Source organism: Nerophis ophidion, linkage group LG07, assembly GCF_033978795.1.
Source record: "Nerophis ophidion isolate RoL-2023_Sa linkage group LG07, RoL_Noph_v1.0, whole genome shotgun sequence".
Taxonomy (NCBI): Eukaryota; Metazoa; Chordata; class Actinopteri; order Syngnathiformes; family Syngnathidae; genus Nerophis; species Nerophis ophidion.
In genome coordinates, this window is record NC_084617.1 from 77758629 (window position 1) to 77775916 (window position 17288).

At 42.4% G+C, this 17288-nt stretch overlaps 1 protein-coding gene across 2 annotated transcripts in view; it reads right to left on the reverse strand.

Annotated features, from left to right (window-relative positions):
- Positions 1 to 1266: 1266 nt before the first annotated feature.
- cabp1a (calcium binding protein 1a) overlaps positions 1267 to 17288 on the reverse strand; it is a 28119-nt gene continuing 12097 nt past the window's right edge. The window contains exons 1-7 of one of the 2 annotated variants that reach the window (XM_061907185.1): positions 13954 to 14241; positions 9422 to 9452; positions 5687 to 5830; positions 5498 to 5607; positions 5357 to 5431; positions 5216 to 5288; positions 1267 to 3054 (exon numbers count right to left, since the gene is read on the reverse strand). In XM_061907185.1, coding sequence (XP_061763169.1) covers positions 3029 to 3054; positions 5216 to 5288; positions 5357 to 5431; positions 5498 to 5607; positions 5687 to 5830; positions 9422 to 9452; positions 13954 to 14094 — 600 coding nt within the window. In that variant the 5' untranslated portion in view covers positions 14095 to 14241 and the 3' untranslated portion in view covers positions 1267 to 3028. Of the gene's footprint in view, positions 3055 to 5215; positions 5289 to 5356; positions 5432 to 5497; positions 5608 to 5686; positions 5831 to 9421; positions 9453 to 13953; positions 14242 to 17288 lie in introns of those variants that run through there. The other variant, XM_061907184.1, reaches the window with a different exon arrangement.

The window sequence follows — 17288 nt, forward strand, 5'->3', positions numbered from 1 at the left end:
ATTTGACAACCAAATAATAAAACAAGGTGACTCTGTAAAAAATCTGGGTATTATCTTCGACCCAACTCTCTCCTTTGAGGCACACATTAAAAGCGTTACTAAAACGGCCTTCTTTCATCTCCGTAATATCGCTAAAATTCGCTCCATTTTGTCCACTAAAGACGCCGAGATCATTATCCATGCGTTTGTTACGTCTCGTCTCGATTACTGTAACGTATTATTTTCGGGTCTCCCAATGTCTAGCATTAAAAGATTACAGTTGGTACAAAATGCGGCTGCTAGACTTTTGACAAGAACAAGAAAGTTTGATCATATTACGCCTGTACTGGCTCACCTGCACTGGCTTCCTGTGCACTTAAGATGTGACTTTAAGGTTTTACTACTTACGTATAAAATACTACACGGTCTAGCTCCAGCCTATCTTGCCGATTGTATTGTACCGTATGTCCCGGCAAGAAATCTGCGTTCAAAAGACTCCGGCTTATTAGTGATTCCTAGAGCTCAAAAAAAGTCTGCGGGCTATAGAGCGTTTTCCGTTCGGGCTCCAGTACTCTGGAATGCCCTCCCGGTAACAGTTCGAGATGCTACCTCAGTAGAAGCATTTAAGTCTCATCTTAAAACTCATCTGTATACTCTAGCCTTTAAATAGACCTCCTTTTTAGACCAGTTGATCTGCCGCTTCTTTTCTTTCTCCTATGTCCCCCCCTCCCTTGTGGAGGGGGTCCGGTCCGATGACCATGGATGAAGTACTGGCTGTCCAGAGTCGAGACCCAGGATGGACCGCTCGTCGGGACCCAGGATGGACCGCTCGCCTGTATCGGTTGGGGACATCTCTACGCTGCTGATCCGCTCGAGATGGTTTCCTGTGGACGGGACTCTCGCTGCTGTCTTGGAGCCACTGTGGATTGAACTTTCGCAGTATCATGTTGGACCCGCTCGACATCCATTGCTTTCGGTCCCCTAGAGGGGGGGGGTTGCCCACATCTGAGGTCCTCTCCAAGGTTTCTCATAGTCAGCATTGTCGCTGGCGTCCCACTGAATGTGAATTCTCCCTGCCCACTGGGTGTGAGTTTTCCTTGCCCTTTTGTGGGTTCTTCCGAGGATGTTGTAGTCGTAATGATTTGTGCAGTCCTTTGAGACATTTGTGATTTGGGGCTATATAAATAAACATTGATTGATTGATTGATTGACTTTGACACCCCAGCTAGAAGACATTAGGACATTAAGCAAAGATGTTTTGTTCAGAAAGCTATCATATAATTGACGTTTATTGGTTTTATTGCACATCATTTATAAATTATGACGTGTGCTGCCCGAGTGGAAAAAGTTTGGACACCCCTGGTCTGTGATGGCAGACTTGGAGGACTCACATCTAAGGGGAGTCTTGCAGCATCTTCATGACACTGGACTAGACTGGCACAGGGACTAGACTGGCACAGGGACTAGACTGGCACTGGGACTAGACTGGCACAGGGACTAGACTGGCACAGGGACTAGACTGGCACTGGGACTAGACTGGCACAGGGACTAGACTGGCACAGGGACTAGACTGGCACTGGGACTAGACTGGCACAGGGACTAGACTGGCACAGGGACTAGACTGGCACTGGGACTAGACTGGCACAGGGACTAGACTGGCACAGGGACTAGACTGGCACTGGGACTAGACTGGCACTGGGACTAGACTGGCACAGGGACAAATCACAGGTGCTCACATACAGTGGTGGTCAAAAGTGTAGGTACACTTGTAGAGAACATGATGTCATGGCTGTCTCGACTTTACAATCATTTCTACAACTCTTGTTTTTTTGTGATGTAGTGATTGGAGCACATACTTGTTGCTCACAAAAAACATTCATGAAGTTTGCTTCTTTTATGAATTTATTTTGGCTCTACTGAAGATGTCAGCAATCAAAAGTATACGTACAGCAATGTTCATATTTGCTTACATGTGACCTTGGCAAGTTTACCTGCAATAAGGTGCCTTTGGTAGCCATCCACAAGCTTCTGTTTACATTTTTCACCACAAAATTGCTGCAGTTCAGCTAAATGTGTTGCTTTTCTGACATGGACTTGTTTCTTCAGCATTGTCCACACCTTTAAGTCAGGACTTTGGGATTCCTTTACCACTTTTGAGGTGTGTTTGGGGTCATTGTCCTGTTGGAACACCCAACTGTGCCCAAGACCCAACCTCCCTCCTGATGATTTTAGCTTGTCCTGAAGAATTTGGACCTAATCCTCCTTTTTCATTGTCGTATTTAAAGCATCAGTTCCATTGGCAGCAAAACAGGCCCAGAGCATAATACTACCACCACCATGCTTGACGGTAGGTGTGGTGTTCCTGGGATTAAAAGGCCTCACCTTTTCTCCTCCAAACATATCGCTGGGTATTGTGGCCAAACAGCAACATTTTTTAATGAATCTGACATCACATGGACAACGATAAGACCTTCTGGAGGAAAGTTCAGAGTTGTAGAAAAGATTGGAACCTGAAGACAGCCATGACAGGATGTCCTTCACAAGTGTTTGTCAACTTTTGAGCAGGACTGCAGGTTGTATTGCTACATGGGCTTTCAAGTGGAGCGCCAAGGTCACACAAAGAACATTTAACATACTCGTTTGAATCTACACACATCGAAAGTGGAAACCTAGTCACACTTTGAACAATGTAGCCACTCTAAATTGTTTCTACAGGCTTATCCCGACGTGGTCTAACACAGAAGGCAACATTTCATGGAGAAGAAGAGAGCAGACAGCAGGAAGTTACTGAGTGAGAGTTAAAGTGCAAGAAGACAGATGTACAATCACCAGCTAGGCTACAGCCACTTCTGCCTCAGTGGGACTGGAAGAACACTTTTTGATTGAAGGTTTGAGGTGACTCTTCACTCTAGAACATTCAAAGACTTGAAATTTTCCAGTGTCGGTCAATTTTTTTTGAAAGGCTCAGAGAACGTAGCCTGTCCTGGTGGACTGGATTAAGTACTGCCAGGGACAAGGCTTCACATTCAAGACCCATCTTTCTGTGGTCTTAACGAGACATCATTCGTACAAACTCTGAGAAAACAAAATGGAAGACAAGGGTCATCTTGGCCGCTGGACTGACACCACAACAGTGTTTCCCAACCTTTAGTCCGCCCATTGACAGACAAACAAAGCCACCCAGCTTTTTGTACGCTTCACTTCTTGGGAGGATTCAGTTTTTAAGAAACATCTTTGCCAAACTTGTACCCTGATTTTTGTCATACGGTCAAACGTAGTAAGTAACAAACACGTCTGTTTACTTGCTTCATTGCACGGATTTGAATGCCCAAACAAAGAATCACAAAAAAGCCGACACGGGGCCGAATTGTGGACAGAACTTGTAGCAAACAACAGTGGAACCTTGATTTACAAACCTGTCATTGTACAAACATCTGGACTTAGGAACCACAGACTGAATAGAAATATGCTTTGTTGTAAGAATCTTGTCTCAGTGATAGAACCTTTTATCCATCCATTGTGTGGCTGCAGCACACCCATTGTGGGCGGGGCTTATCCGTCTCCCAGCTCATTGTGTTAGCAGGGCAGTGCAGTCGTGCTTAGCATGAATTGATTAACGTGGACTTAAACAAGTTGAAAAACTTGTTTAAAACTCGGGTGTTACCATTCAGTGGTCAATTGTACAGAATATGTACTGTACTGTGCAGTCTACTAATAAAAGTTTCAATCAATTAAACAAAAAGTGTTTTTTAGCCTTTTTACAAAATGTTTCTATTTTGCTAGCTCAATATGACTCCAACAAAGCCATGGATACGCGATGTGTGGTTTTAAACATTCAGGAAGTATTTACAGCGCCGTCTTCCGCCTTCCACTTTGCACTATTAAAATGAACAGAAAAGGTAAAGCGGATTTTTACAAAATTCCTGATCATTATAGATTAGTGTTGTCCCGATACCAATATTTTGGTAGCAGTAGCGGTACCAGAAGTATTTAGATACTTTTCGGTACTATTCTAAATAAAGGGGACCGCAAACAAAAATGGTGTTATTGGCTTTATTTTAACCAAAAATCTTAGTGTACATGAAACATATGTTTATTATTGTCATTTAGTCCTTCAATAAAATGTTGAACATACTAGACAACTTGTCTTTTAGTAGGAAGTAAACAAACAAAGACTCCTAATTAGTCTGCAGTATCATATTGTGTCATTTATACACCTATTATTTTATACACATTATTGAGGACAAGTGGTAGAAAATGAATGATTAATCTACTTCATTTACTGTTAATATCTGCTAACTTTCTGTCTTAACATGTTCTTTTTACACTTCTGTCAAAATGTAATAATCACTTATTCTTCTCTTCTTTGATACTTGACATTAGTTTAGGATGATATCACACCCTTTTATGTATCACTGTGATACCAAGTAGTTACAGGATCATACATTGGCCATATTTAAAGTCCTCATGTGTCCAGGGATGTATTTACTCAGTTTATAAACATAATATACATTTTTTAAAAGATGTTGTGATGCCAAAAAATATCGCCGTGATCATAGCAGTATCGACTCGATACACTCCGGTACTTTTCAGAGGCGGTATAGTACCGAATATGATTCATTAGTATTGCGGTACTATACTGATACAGTACAACTCTACTGTAGATGAAAGAGTTTTGTGATTTGAGACTGTGATTGCACTCGCAGGTCTAGTACGGGGTCAGCAACCTGCGACTCGAGAGGATGAATAACATTTTTTTTTTATTATTTTAATATATTTATTGTAGAGGACAAACAAGCTTCCTAATTGTTATAAATATCCCTGTTTGTGTTAAACATGCTTCACAGATGAGAGGATTTGGCCAGCACTGTTTTGTCCTACTCATTTCAGCGGTCCTTGAACTCACCGTAGTTTGTTTACATGTACAACTTTCTCCGATGCTGCCACAGAAAGACGTGTTTTCTTGACATGACCCCTTAAAGAACTAATTTTTGGTAAATCGAGGTTCCAGAGCATTTCTTATGGGAAAAATGTGTTTATTTTCTGTGCGATTCTGTCTTTGTTGATCTTGATTACTAATAACACCAATAATGAAAATCATTTATTTAAACAAATTATACATTTTTTTAGTACATGAATAATTTTGGGGGATTATTGAGTGGACTTTAAGAATTCCTCATGGCGTACTGGTTGGGAATCACTGCACTAGATACTTCCATCAAGTCATTGTTTTTACCTTCAAAGTCGACGAGCCCATCTCCGTTCAAATCAACCTCCCGTAGAATGTCCTCCACTTCATTCAAGCCCACCTACAAACAAGTAGTTAGTGGACACAATGGACATCTCCATCTTATTACAGATTTGTTACAACGCTGACCTGATGGCCCAGAAGTTTACGCATCGCATCTCGCAGCTCAGACGTACTGATGGCACCATCTCCATTTGTGTCAAACTGGTGAAAAAGAATTAGTAGAAGACAAAAGGAAAAGACCAACTTACAGCAAACAAGAACATTTACCTCTCTGAAGGCATCTTTTAATTCTTTTATCCCGATCATGTCTGCTGTTTCGGCAAGAAGTTTTGGACCCATCAACTCCACAAAATCCTCAAAATCCACATGACCTCCCACTTAAGAAAAAAGAGCAGCATATCATGATGTACACATGACAACAAACATTGAAAGAACACAAGACGGCTCAATTCTTACAGTTCATGTTGATCTGCTGACTCAGCTCGATCAGCTCCATTTCCGTGGGCATGTACCCCATCGTTCTCATGCAGTTTCCCAGGTCTTTGCAGCTGATAAAACCATCCTTGTCCTTATCAAACTCTTTAAACGCATCACGCAACTCTGTGTAAAGCAAGACAGAAAAGTGTTGAAGTATGTAGAAATGGAAATACATTCTTTACAGTGGAAGCTGCTTTTATAGCCAATCATGGCACCCACCTGTTCCCAATTAGTCTGTTCACCTGTGGGATGTTCCAAATAAGTCTTTGATGAGCATTCTTCAACTTTCTCACTCTTTTTTGCCACTTGTGCCAGCTTTTTTTAAACAGGTTGCAGGCATCATATTCCAAATGAGCTAATATTTACAAAAAATAACTACGTTTACTAGTTCCAACGTTGACTATCTTGTCTTTGCAGTCTATTCAATTGAATATAAGTTGAAAAGGATTTGTTGTATTCTCTTTTTATTTACCATTTACACAACATGACAACTTCACTGCTTTTGGCTTTCGTACTAGAATGGACCACATTCATAAGAAATGACTGCAAAACCCAGCGTTAGTTTTGTCAGCTCGTTCACGCCACAATGCATGAAGCTAACGATTTGACTTTTAGTAGCGTTTATATCGAGTATCCAACATTGTAACAACATTTAAAAGTCAGAAAAGTGGAAGATCTTCATAGTTCAACTTTAAACTATGTAACCCATAAGAAAGTTACATATTTGATAATAAAGTACCTACAGTACTGTACTGTATATACATTGAAGTACCCTTTAAAAAGCTAAAATCAACCTTAAACAACATCTTAGTGATTCAACATAATATTTTGTACATCTCCTAAGTGTATTTTAGTAGTGTATGCACAGATGAGCTTTGTCAATAGCAAACTATTACTTTGATTTAATTGATACATCCAAATACTTTATTAATAATACATATCATGTGCTTGAACAAATAACAGTCAACATTGAAAGAGGGTTCAGCACATCAACATTGGATCTACAACAGTCCTTTACATTTAATACCATCGAAATGGCCAACTATTTATTTTCTCGGACACAATGAAGGCCTAAATAATTGTAAACATATCTTTATGATAACCACAACTATGAAGAGTTTGTCTTATAAGGCCAGCATTAAAGCTTTAACCAGTGTGCACTACTGCGGCGGGAATACATTGTTGCCTTAAATATTTGTCTGCAGCCTGGTCTGAGAAACCACATAACATCCTGGACAACACTGGGTCGCTAAAGTATCATTTTGACGTCATAGTGGGCGATTAAGTCCTCGATTAAAGCCTGGGTACCAAATGCACAGACCGCCACTGATTAAGTTCAAGTTTCAAGTTTATTCACAATACCATATCACGGTTACAAAAGTAGTGAATATCCATTTAAGGATGGTGGTAAGTGAAAGGGTCCCCCAGATAAGCTAGAAGAAGCTTTTGGTGGGGGGTCCAGAGCTCAGTATATACTCAGACATGGTGGCAAGCACAAAAAGGCCATATGACAAAGACAAAATAGGAGCAGAAAAGCAAGTATACACATACATACATACATACATACACACACACACACACACACACATACATACATACATACATACTACATACATACATACACACACACACACATACACACACACATACATACACACACACACACACACACACACACACACATACATACATACATACATACATACATACACACACACACATATACATACATACATACATACATAAAAACACACACACACATACATACATACATACACACATATATACATACATACACACATACATTCACACATATATACATACAACCACACACAACCCAAAAGTAGTCTACCCCCAAGCCACATGTGACAATGCTAATCCTCTAAAGGAGCACTAGCCATCCACATGAGGCATCATAGACAGGCGGTTAAAGGGGAACATTATCACAATTTCAAAAGGGTTGAAAACAATAAAAATCAGTTCCCAGTGGCTTGTTGTATTTTTTGAAGTTTTTTTCTAAATTTTACCGGTCTCGGAATATCCCTAAATAAAGCTTTAAAGTGCCTTATTTTCGCTCTCTGCGAAGACACTGGCCATTTCCCTGTGACGTCACACAGTGCTGCCAATGTAAACAAACAATGGGAATACCACAGCAAGATATAGTGACATTAGCTCGGATCCAAACTCGGATTTCAGCGACTTAAGCGATTCAACAGATTACGCATGTATTGAAACAGATGGTTGGAGTATGAAAATATTGAAGAAGAAACTGAAGCTATTGAGCGAATAGCTATTGACGCTATTCATAGCCATAGCATGGCCGAATAGCTGCGTTAGCATCGCCGGTAAAATGTGCGGACCAAACGATCAGGACTTTCGCATCTTTTGACACTGGAGCAACTTAAATCCGTCGATTGGTAAGTGTTTGTTTCGCATTAAATGTGGGTGGAAGGAAACGTAATATAGTTGCAAATGCATCTGCAGGTTATCCATACATCTCTGTGCCATGTCTGCTTTAGCACCTCCGGTAAATAGCATGTTAGCATCGATTAGCATAGCATGTTAGCATCGATTAGCTGGCAGTCAACATCAACAAAACTCACCTTTGTGATTTCGTTGACTATCGTTGCAAATGCATCTGCAGGTTATCCATACATCTCTGTGCCATGTCTGTCTTAGCATCGCCGGTCAAATGTGGAGACACTCTGGCACATTCAATGGGGGTCTGGCGGCAGACACTTTGGCATCTTGGGGCCAGTGGTGCAACTTGAATCCCTCCCTGTTAGTGTTGTTACACCCTCCGACAACACACCCACGAGGCATGATGTCTCCAAGGTTCCAAAAAATTGTCGAAAAAACGGAAAATAACAGAGCTGAGACCCGGTGTTTGTAATGTGTTGAAAATGAAAATGGTGGGTGTGTTACCTCGGCGACGTCACATTCTGACGTCATCGCCTCCAGCGCGATAAACAGAAAGGCGTTTAATTCGCCAAAATTCACCCATTTAGAGTTCGGAAATCGGTTAAAAAAATAGATGGTCTTTTTTCTGCCCCATCAAGGTATATATTGACGCTTACATAGGTCTGATGATAATGTTCCCCTTTAACAGCTATGAACACGGTTTCTTTTTGAAGTTGGAGAATGAATAAAGCATCCTGAGGCTCTCATCAAGCCGGATGTAGATCTTTGGTCCCCTGCATACAAGACTTGGAGCAGTACAAGCCAGTAGACCATGTTTACCTGATATCAGGTGAAAGTTAGGAGTGTTGTGGGCTTGCTGGGGACCATAACTAGGAAGCAAGCTACAGAGCCTGAGATTCAGCCTGTGGATGACTTGATAGCTTAGAAAATCTTTGTGATAAACGTTGAACTCTGTTAGTCTTAAGAGATGATCATTCTGGAATAGATGTGGAGTGGGGGCATTAAACTTGGACCATGACAGGACCTCTGTGATTTACTTCTGCATTGATTGTAATTTGTGAGGGTAGCTAGGGAAGGTGTTCCAGCAGATGACATTACAGTCGTTTAGAGGTGCTTCAAAGAGAGTTTTGTATAGAGTGAGTAGAGCAGAAAGAGGAAGATAATGACAAAGGTGAAAGAACAGGCCAACATATTTGGATCATTTGTTTGACAGATGACTAACGAGACATTCATGACATGGATTGACAGGACATTTTCTGTTGGCGACTTACTGTTGAAGAAAAACAAACTTACCATCCATTTCTTCTGGACGTAGCTCTCGGTCCTATTGAGAGAACACAATCAATCACTGGTCCAGCTTGAAAATGATACATAAGAAATACACCATAATTGGACCCAAAGACTGGCAGGGATGGCCATAAAACTGCTGCTGTAAACACAAACTAAGAACGTGTGACAAAAAGGTAGAAAGTATGTAATCATCATCCAACAACATACCTTCAATGTTCACAAAGGAACATCAACCTGTGTTTCTGTTTTTTTTCCTTCCCAACACTTGTCAACAATGAAAGAAACCTTTAAAGGGCAGAGACCGAGGCAGACATATCCCAGAAGCCTCAGGGGTTAACAGCGGGAGGAGTGAAGAGTGTAAACACAACATTGTGCGTTGACGTCACATGCAAGGACGTGACGGCTGAGGAGTTGGAAACAAACTGAGACATCGTGAACCCGAGGAAGGGAAGCAGCCGCTGGACGAGGCATCGTGAGCACCGCTGTCAGGGCATCGTCAGCACCGCTGTCGGAGGCATCGTCAGCACCGCTGTCAGGGCATCGTCAGCACCGCTGTCAGCACAGTCTGAGACAGCCGAGTGCTCGCCACTTACCAGCAGGCCATCGACACCACACCACTCAGCTTTTACACACTTTATTATGTCACAGCCTCTTTCCAAAATGGAACACATCCATTTTTGTTCTCAAATTTCTATAGATGTCAAGGGGATTATTTATTTATTTGCATATTCATTAAAAATAAAACACAAAAATCTCATGGACATAAGTAATCATAACTTTTGCTTGATACTTTGTTGATGCACCTTTGAAAGCAACTGCAGCCTCAAATAGTTTGGAATACGATGCCATGAGCCAGCACGGTGGGACAGGGGTTAGTGCATGTGCCTCACAACACAAAGGTTCTGAGTTCAATCCCAGGCTCGGGATCTCTCTGTGCGGAACTTGCATGTTCTCCCCGTGACTGCGTGGGTTCCCTCCGAGTACTCCGTCTTACTCCCACCCCCAAAGACAAGCACCTGGGGATAGGCCCCTCCCACCTCCAAAGACATGCACCTGGGGATAGGCCCCTCCCACCCTACCCTACAGTGGACACGGTGGTGGCAGCATCATGCTGTGGGGATGGTGGTGGTGGCAGCATCATGCTGTGGGGATGGTGGTGGTGGCAGCATCATGCTGTGGGGATGGTGGTGGTGGCAGCATCATGCTGTGAACATGGTGGTGTCAGCATCATGATGTGAACATGGTGGTGGCAGCATCATGCTGTGGGGATGGTGGTGGTGGCAGCATCATGCTGTGAACATGGTGGTGGCGGCATCATGCTGTGGGGATGGTGGTGGTGGCAGCATCATGCTGTGAACATGGTGGTGGCGGCATCATGCTGTGAACATGGTGGTGGCAGCATCATGCTGTGGGGATGGTGGTGGTGGCAGCATCATGCTGTGAACATGGTGGTGGCAGCATCATGCTGTGAACATGGTGGTGGCAGCATCATGCTGTGGGGATGGTGGTGGTGGCAGCATCATGCTGTGGGGATGGTGGTGGTGGCAGCATCATGCTGTGAACATGGTGGTGGCAGCATCATGCTGTGAACATGGTGGTGGCGGCATCATGCTGTGAACATGGTGGTGGCAGCATCATGCTGTGGGGATGGTGGTGGTGGCAGCATCATGCTGTGAACATGGTGGTGGCAGCATCATGCTGTGAACATGGTGGTGGTGGCAGCATCATGCTGTGAACATGGTGGTGGTGGCAGCATCATGCTGTGAACATGGTGGTGGCGGCATCATGCTGTGAACATGGTGGTGGCAGCATCATGCTGTGAACACGGTGGTGGTGGCAGCATCATGCTGTGAACATGGTGGTGGTGGCAGCATCATGCTGTGAACATGGTGGTGGCAGCATCATGCTGTGAACATGGTGGTGGCGGCATCATGCTGTGAACATGGTGGTGGCAGCATCATGCTGTGGGGATGGTGGTGGTGGCAGCATCATGCTGTGAACATGGTGGTGGCAGCATCATGCTGTGAACATGGTGGTGGTGGCAGCATCATGCTGTGAACATGGTGGTGGTGGCAGCATCATGCTGTGAACATGGTGGTGGCAGCATCATGCTGTGAACATGGTGGTGGCGGCATCATGCTGTGAACATGGTGGTGGCAGCATCATGCTGTGGGGATGGTGGTGGTGGCAGCATCATGCTGTGAACATGGTGGTGGCAGCATCATGCTGTGGGGATGGTGGTGGCAGCATCATGCTGTGAACATGGTGGTGGCAGCATCATGTTGTGAACATGGTGGTGGCAGCATCATGCTGTGAACATGGTGGTGGCAGCATCATGCTGTGAACATGGTGGTGGCAGCATCATGCTGTGAACATGGTGGTGGCAGCATCATGCTGTGAACATGGTGGTGGCAGCATCATGCTGTGAACATGGTGGTGGCATCATGCTGTGAACATGGTGGTGGCAGCATCATGCTGTGAACATGGTGGTGGCAGCATCATGCTGTGAACATGGTGGTGGCAGCATCATGCTGTGAACATGGTGGTGGCAGCATCATGCTGTGAACATGGTGGTGGCAGCATCATGCTGTGAACACGGTGGTGGCAACATCATGCTGTGAACACGGTGGTGGCAGCATCATGCTGTGGGGATGGTGGTGGTGGCGGCATCATGCTGTGAACATGGTGGTGGCGGCATCATGCTGTGGGGATGGTGGTGGTGGCAGCATCATGCTGTGGGGATGGTGGTGGTGGCAGCATCATGCTGTGGGGATGGTTTTCAATGTTCAGAGACATCCTGGATGAACACCAACATTTCCCATCCAAGCTGATGGAGATTGAGAGTTGTTGCAAAGAGGAATGGGTGAAACTGCCCAAAGATAGGTGTGTCAAGCTTGAGAAATCGCATTCAAAAATACCTGAGGCTGTAATTGCTGCCAAAAGTGCATCAACAAAGGAAATGTTGTGAATACTTACAGGTATGTACATGAATTTTTTTTTGTTCGTTATTTGTAATTTGCAAAAAAAAAAAAAATAAATATATATATATATATATATATATATATATATATATATATATATATATATATATATATATATATATATATATATAATGTATATTATGTTTATAGAGTCAGTAAATATGTCCCTGGACACGAGGACTTTGAAGTGTAGATAGAACATGTTAAAACAGAAAATAAGCAGATATTAACACTAAATGAACGAGTAGATTAATAATCCATTTATACAGTTTGTCCTTAATAATGTGTATAAAATAATAGGTGTATAAATGACACAATATGTTACTGCAGACTAATTAGGAGTCTTTGTTTGTTTACTTCCTACTAAAAGACAAGTTGTCTAGTATGTTCAACATTTTATTGAAGGACAACATTGTTCTTCTATTGCATGTACTGTATGTTTATATACATGCATAAATGAACATATGTTTAATGTACCGTAAGATTTGTTGTGGTCCCCTTTATTTAAAAAAGGGGACCGAAAACCCCCCCGAAAAGTACACACACACACACACACACACACACACACACACACACACACACACACACACACACACACACACACACACACACACACACGTTAACCCACATCGGGTTGTTTGCTTTACTTCTTCCGAAGCAAAGGTAGTGGATTATATTGATATTTACATATATTTAATACCACTACTTTTTTTCATATAGTATGCAGTCATGGTTCAAACATTTATATAGCTTTTGCTTGCTCCCAATCAAAAGAAAAAAAATGGAGTCATTGCAAACAATTATTTGAGTTGTGACAGCAGCTTGTTTTTAAATGTGTCCCAGGTCAAATGTTACATGTGTGTTCAGCCTCTCTGTACTTGGCCACACCTTTAATGGTAATGACACACTTTTGGGTAAATAACACTGTTACTAACAATTAATTACATTTTCACGGCATCAAGATCAATTCCCGGGCGTGGCCACCGCTGCTGCCCACTGCTCCCCTCACCTCCTAGGGGATGATCATGGGTGATGGGTCAAATGCAGAGAATAATTTGGCCACACCTAGTGCGTGCGTGTGCGTGTGTGTGTGTGTGTGTGTGTGTGTGTGTGTGTGTGACAATCATTGGTACACAAAAAAAAGAATCATCTTTGTTCAGGGAAGTTATTGTGAAAGAGGAGTGTCTGTGTTGTTGTAAGTGAGTTGGACAGAATGTACAGTATGAAAACAAGCTAGAAGCATCCATAAAAAAAAACATGCTGCAAAGTTTCCACGCATCATTCATAACAGTTTACTGGACACGTAGTACGGAGTGGCACCTTACGACTGCACATTGTCACAGGAACTGTAAACATGCTCAAGTCTGCAGAAAGCAAGGCTCTGTGTGCTGGACACACAGCAAAATGCTGCAATCACAACAATGCTTGTCCAACCAAACATGAGGTGGACCAACAATCAACAAGAAAGACTTTGCACTGTCAGCATTACATGAAAGTTTTAGTAGTTCCAGACATACTTCAAATTTCCAACAAACAAGACAAATGTAGTCTTACCGTCGTGAAGGCTGAATCTAAACAGTTGCCCATTCCAAGGGAGAAAATGGGCATCAGAAAGGACCAAGAAGCCCTTTTCTCCGTCACACTGCCAGCATGGCTTTTGAGGGGAGTGTAAATTCTGGTTTGAATAAGACCCATGAGGACTAAAGAAGTATTTAACTACCTATGTTTACTCTGTACTCAGCATTGCACGACTGAAAGTAATAAGAATGTGATGCTGTGTGCTACCAAGCAGAGGAAGGAGGACAGCAAACAGCAAACCAAGGACAGACACGGGAGGATTTTCTACTAAAGGGGCGGTGATCCCCTGCTGGCATGTCTTCCATCCATTTGTCACAAGGTCCGACACGACACAGATGCAGAGGAAGACACTTTATGTTAGCATATTGTAGCAAATGTACACTTAAAGTCCCTCTCTTGGTTCCAACTTTAGTTACTTTAAACCAGGGATGTCAAACTCATTTTAGCTCATGGGTCTCATGGAGGAAAATCAATTCCCAAGTGGACCGTGGTGGTAAAATCATGGCATGATAACTTCAAAATAAAGACGACTGTAGGTTGTTTTCTTGGTTTTACTCTGGCCAAAAATAGAACAAGAAAATGTACAAATCCCAACTAATCCTCCGGACAAAACACTTCAAATTTGTTGAGAATTGTGAGGAAATTGGTGCAGCTTCAAAAACCCAACAATCTTAGACCTGGTCTCAGTGAATCTACAAAGCCAGGATTCAACTTTAAGTCACAGTCTTTTTGGGATTGGACATAAAACACAACATGTAAACTCTTTTAGGTATCAAACACCTCCTTTGTCACATCCACATATCCATCCAGTGCTAACTCAACAAACCCTAAGAAATGGAGGTAAAACTATTCAAAATGGTTAAGTTGACTTTTCTGGTGTGTGACAGAGACATTTTGGGCCAAGGAGGGTGCTAAATGACCATGTGGTCCAAGCAGAAGACATAAAACGGCAGGTTTTAAGTGTCATGTGGGTGGAGGAGGAGGAGCCACAGTCACCCTTTACTGTGTACCTCTTGCTTGACTCCGGTATAAAGCGTTTGCTTGCCTAACAGAATTGCTATTGTGACATCCAGTGGACACACTTAGAACAGCAGTTTCTTTGGTTAAGAAAAAAAAAAAAGCAGCTCATTTTTATACTTGGCAAACTCATCACGCGGGGCGGATAAAACCTGTTTGACACCCCTGCTTTAAACGGTAGTGATTAAACACACACACCTGCAGCTGCCTGCTTTACTATCATATTTATTGTTTTGGAGATATTATTTGTGTTACATCCAAACACTGGTACAAGGCTGAAAAGAATGATTTCTCTGTGTAATCTCAATATTAAGCTGTCTTCAATAGCTAAAGAAGGGTGCAGGGTAAAATTTTTATAACGTAGAAAATAGCCTCAAATATTAAAATATTTTTTTAAATTACCGTATATTACCAAATAAACGCTCTTGGGCAAATAACCACCCATGTCCTACTAGCCGCCCAGAGTCTGACCCCGTTTTGTGAATTAACCGCATAGCCGCCCATTGGCTGTTTATTTGCATAATTTAGATTAAGATCATATTGATTTCATTAAGCCTAATGTATAAACTAAAATGAAAAGCAAAGGTGCAGTAATTCAGGTAATTACGGTACCAGCAGACGCGTGGAGTCCAGAGAGGTACATGACAATCAAAGGCTTAAAGGGGAACATTATCACAATTTCAAAAGGGTTAAAAACAATAAAAATCAGTTCCCAGTGGCTTGTTTTATTTTTCAAAGTTGTTTTCAAAATTTTACACCTCCCGGAATATCCCTAAAAAAATGCTTTAAAGTTCTTGATTTTATCTATTTGCGATGCGACTGTCCATTTCCCTGTGACGTCACACAGTGCTGCCAATGTAAACAAACAATGGGAATACCACAGCAAGATATAGCGACATTAGCTCGGATTCAGACTCGGATTTCAGCGGCTTAAGCGATTCAACAGATTACGCATGTATTGAAACAGATTGTCGGAGTATGGAGGCAGATAGCGAAAACAAAATTGAAGAAGAAATTGAAGCTATTGAGCGAATAGCTATTGACGCTATTTGGCCATAGCATGGGTGTAACTAATGAAGTGGCCCATAGCATGGCTGCCTTATTAGCATCGCCGCTAAAATGTGCGGACCAAACGATCAGGACTTTCGCATCTTGTGACACTGGAGCAACTTAAATCCGTCAATTGGTAAGTGTTTGTTTCGCATTAAATGTGGGTATCTAGTTTTAAATGTACATACAGCTAGCATAAATAGCATGTTAGCATCGTTTATAAGTCAATAATTAGTGACTTATGTCACTGATTAGTGACATAAGTCAACAACATCAACAAAACTCACCTTTGTGATTTCGTTAACTTAATGGTTGCAAATGCATCTGCAGGTTATCCATACATCTCTGTGCCATGTCTGTCTTAGCATCGCCAGTCAAATGTGGAGACACTCTGGTACATTCAATGGGGGTCTGGCGGCAGACACTTTGGCATCTTGGGGCCAGTGGTGCAACTTGAATCCCTCCCTGTTAGTGTTGTTACACCCTCCGACAACACACCCACCAGGCATGATGTCTCCAAGGTTCCAAAAAATAGTCGAAAAAACGGAAAATAAAGCTGAGACCTGGTGTTTGTAATGTGTTGAAAATGAAAATGGCGGGTGTGTTACCTCGGTGACGTCACGTTCTGACTTCATCGCTAAAAGACTGATAAACAGAAAGGCGTTTAATTTGCCAAAATTCACCCATTTAGAGTTCGGAAATCGGTTAAAAAAATAGATGGTCTTTTTTCTGCACCATCAAGGTATATATTGACGCTTACATAGGTCTGCTGATAATGTTCCCCTTTAAAGAAATCTGTGCCGTGATGGCTTACGTTAGTGGGGATTCTGGGTAATCAACATATTGCAATGGGTCACCGCATATAGCGTAACACACACTCAACAACAACAACAAACCCACGAGGAAAAGTTTCAACATGGCAAGCAACAGTAGCAGTGAGTTGAATGAACAGGATACCGGTACCCCGCCACTGATGGACGGGAATACTTTAAAGGGGAAGAAGAACAGAAAGTTTGACTTAAAGTTCAAGCTAGCGGTTGTGAAGTATGCAGAGCAGAATTCTGGTTTGGCAGCGGTCAAACATTTTAACGTTGACCCAAAACGTGTACGAGAATGAAAACAAAAAAGGGAGAACTAGTATCTCAGTCGGCGATCGATGGAAAACGGGCTCGCTTATCTGGTGGAGGTAGGAAGAAAGTGAGCGACAAGCTTGATGCTAATTTGTGTTAGTAGATACATCACGT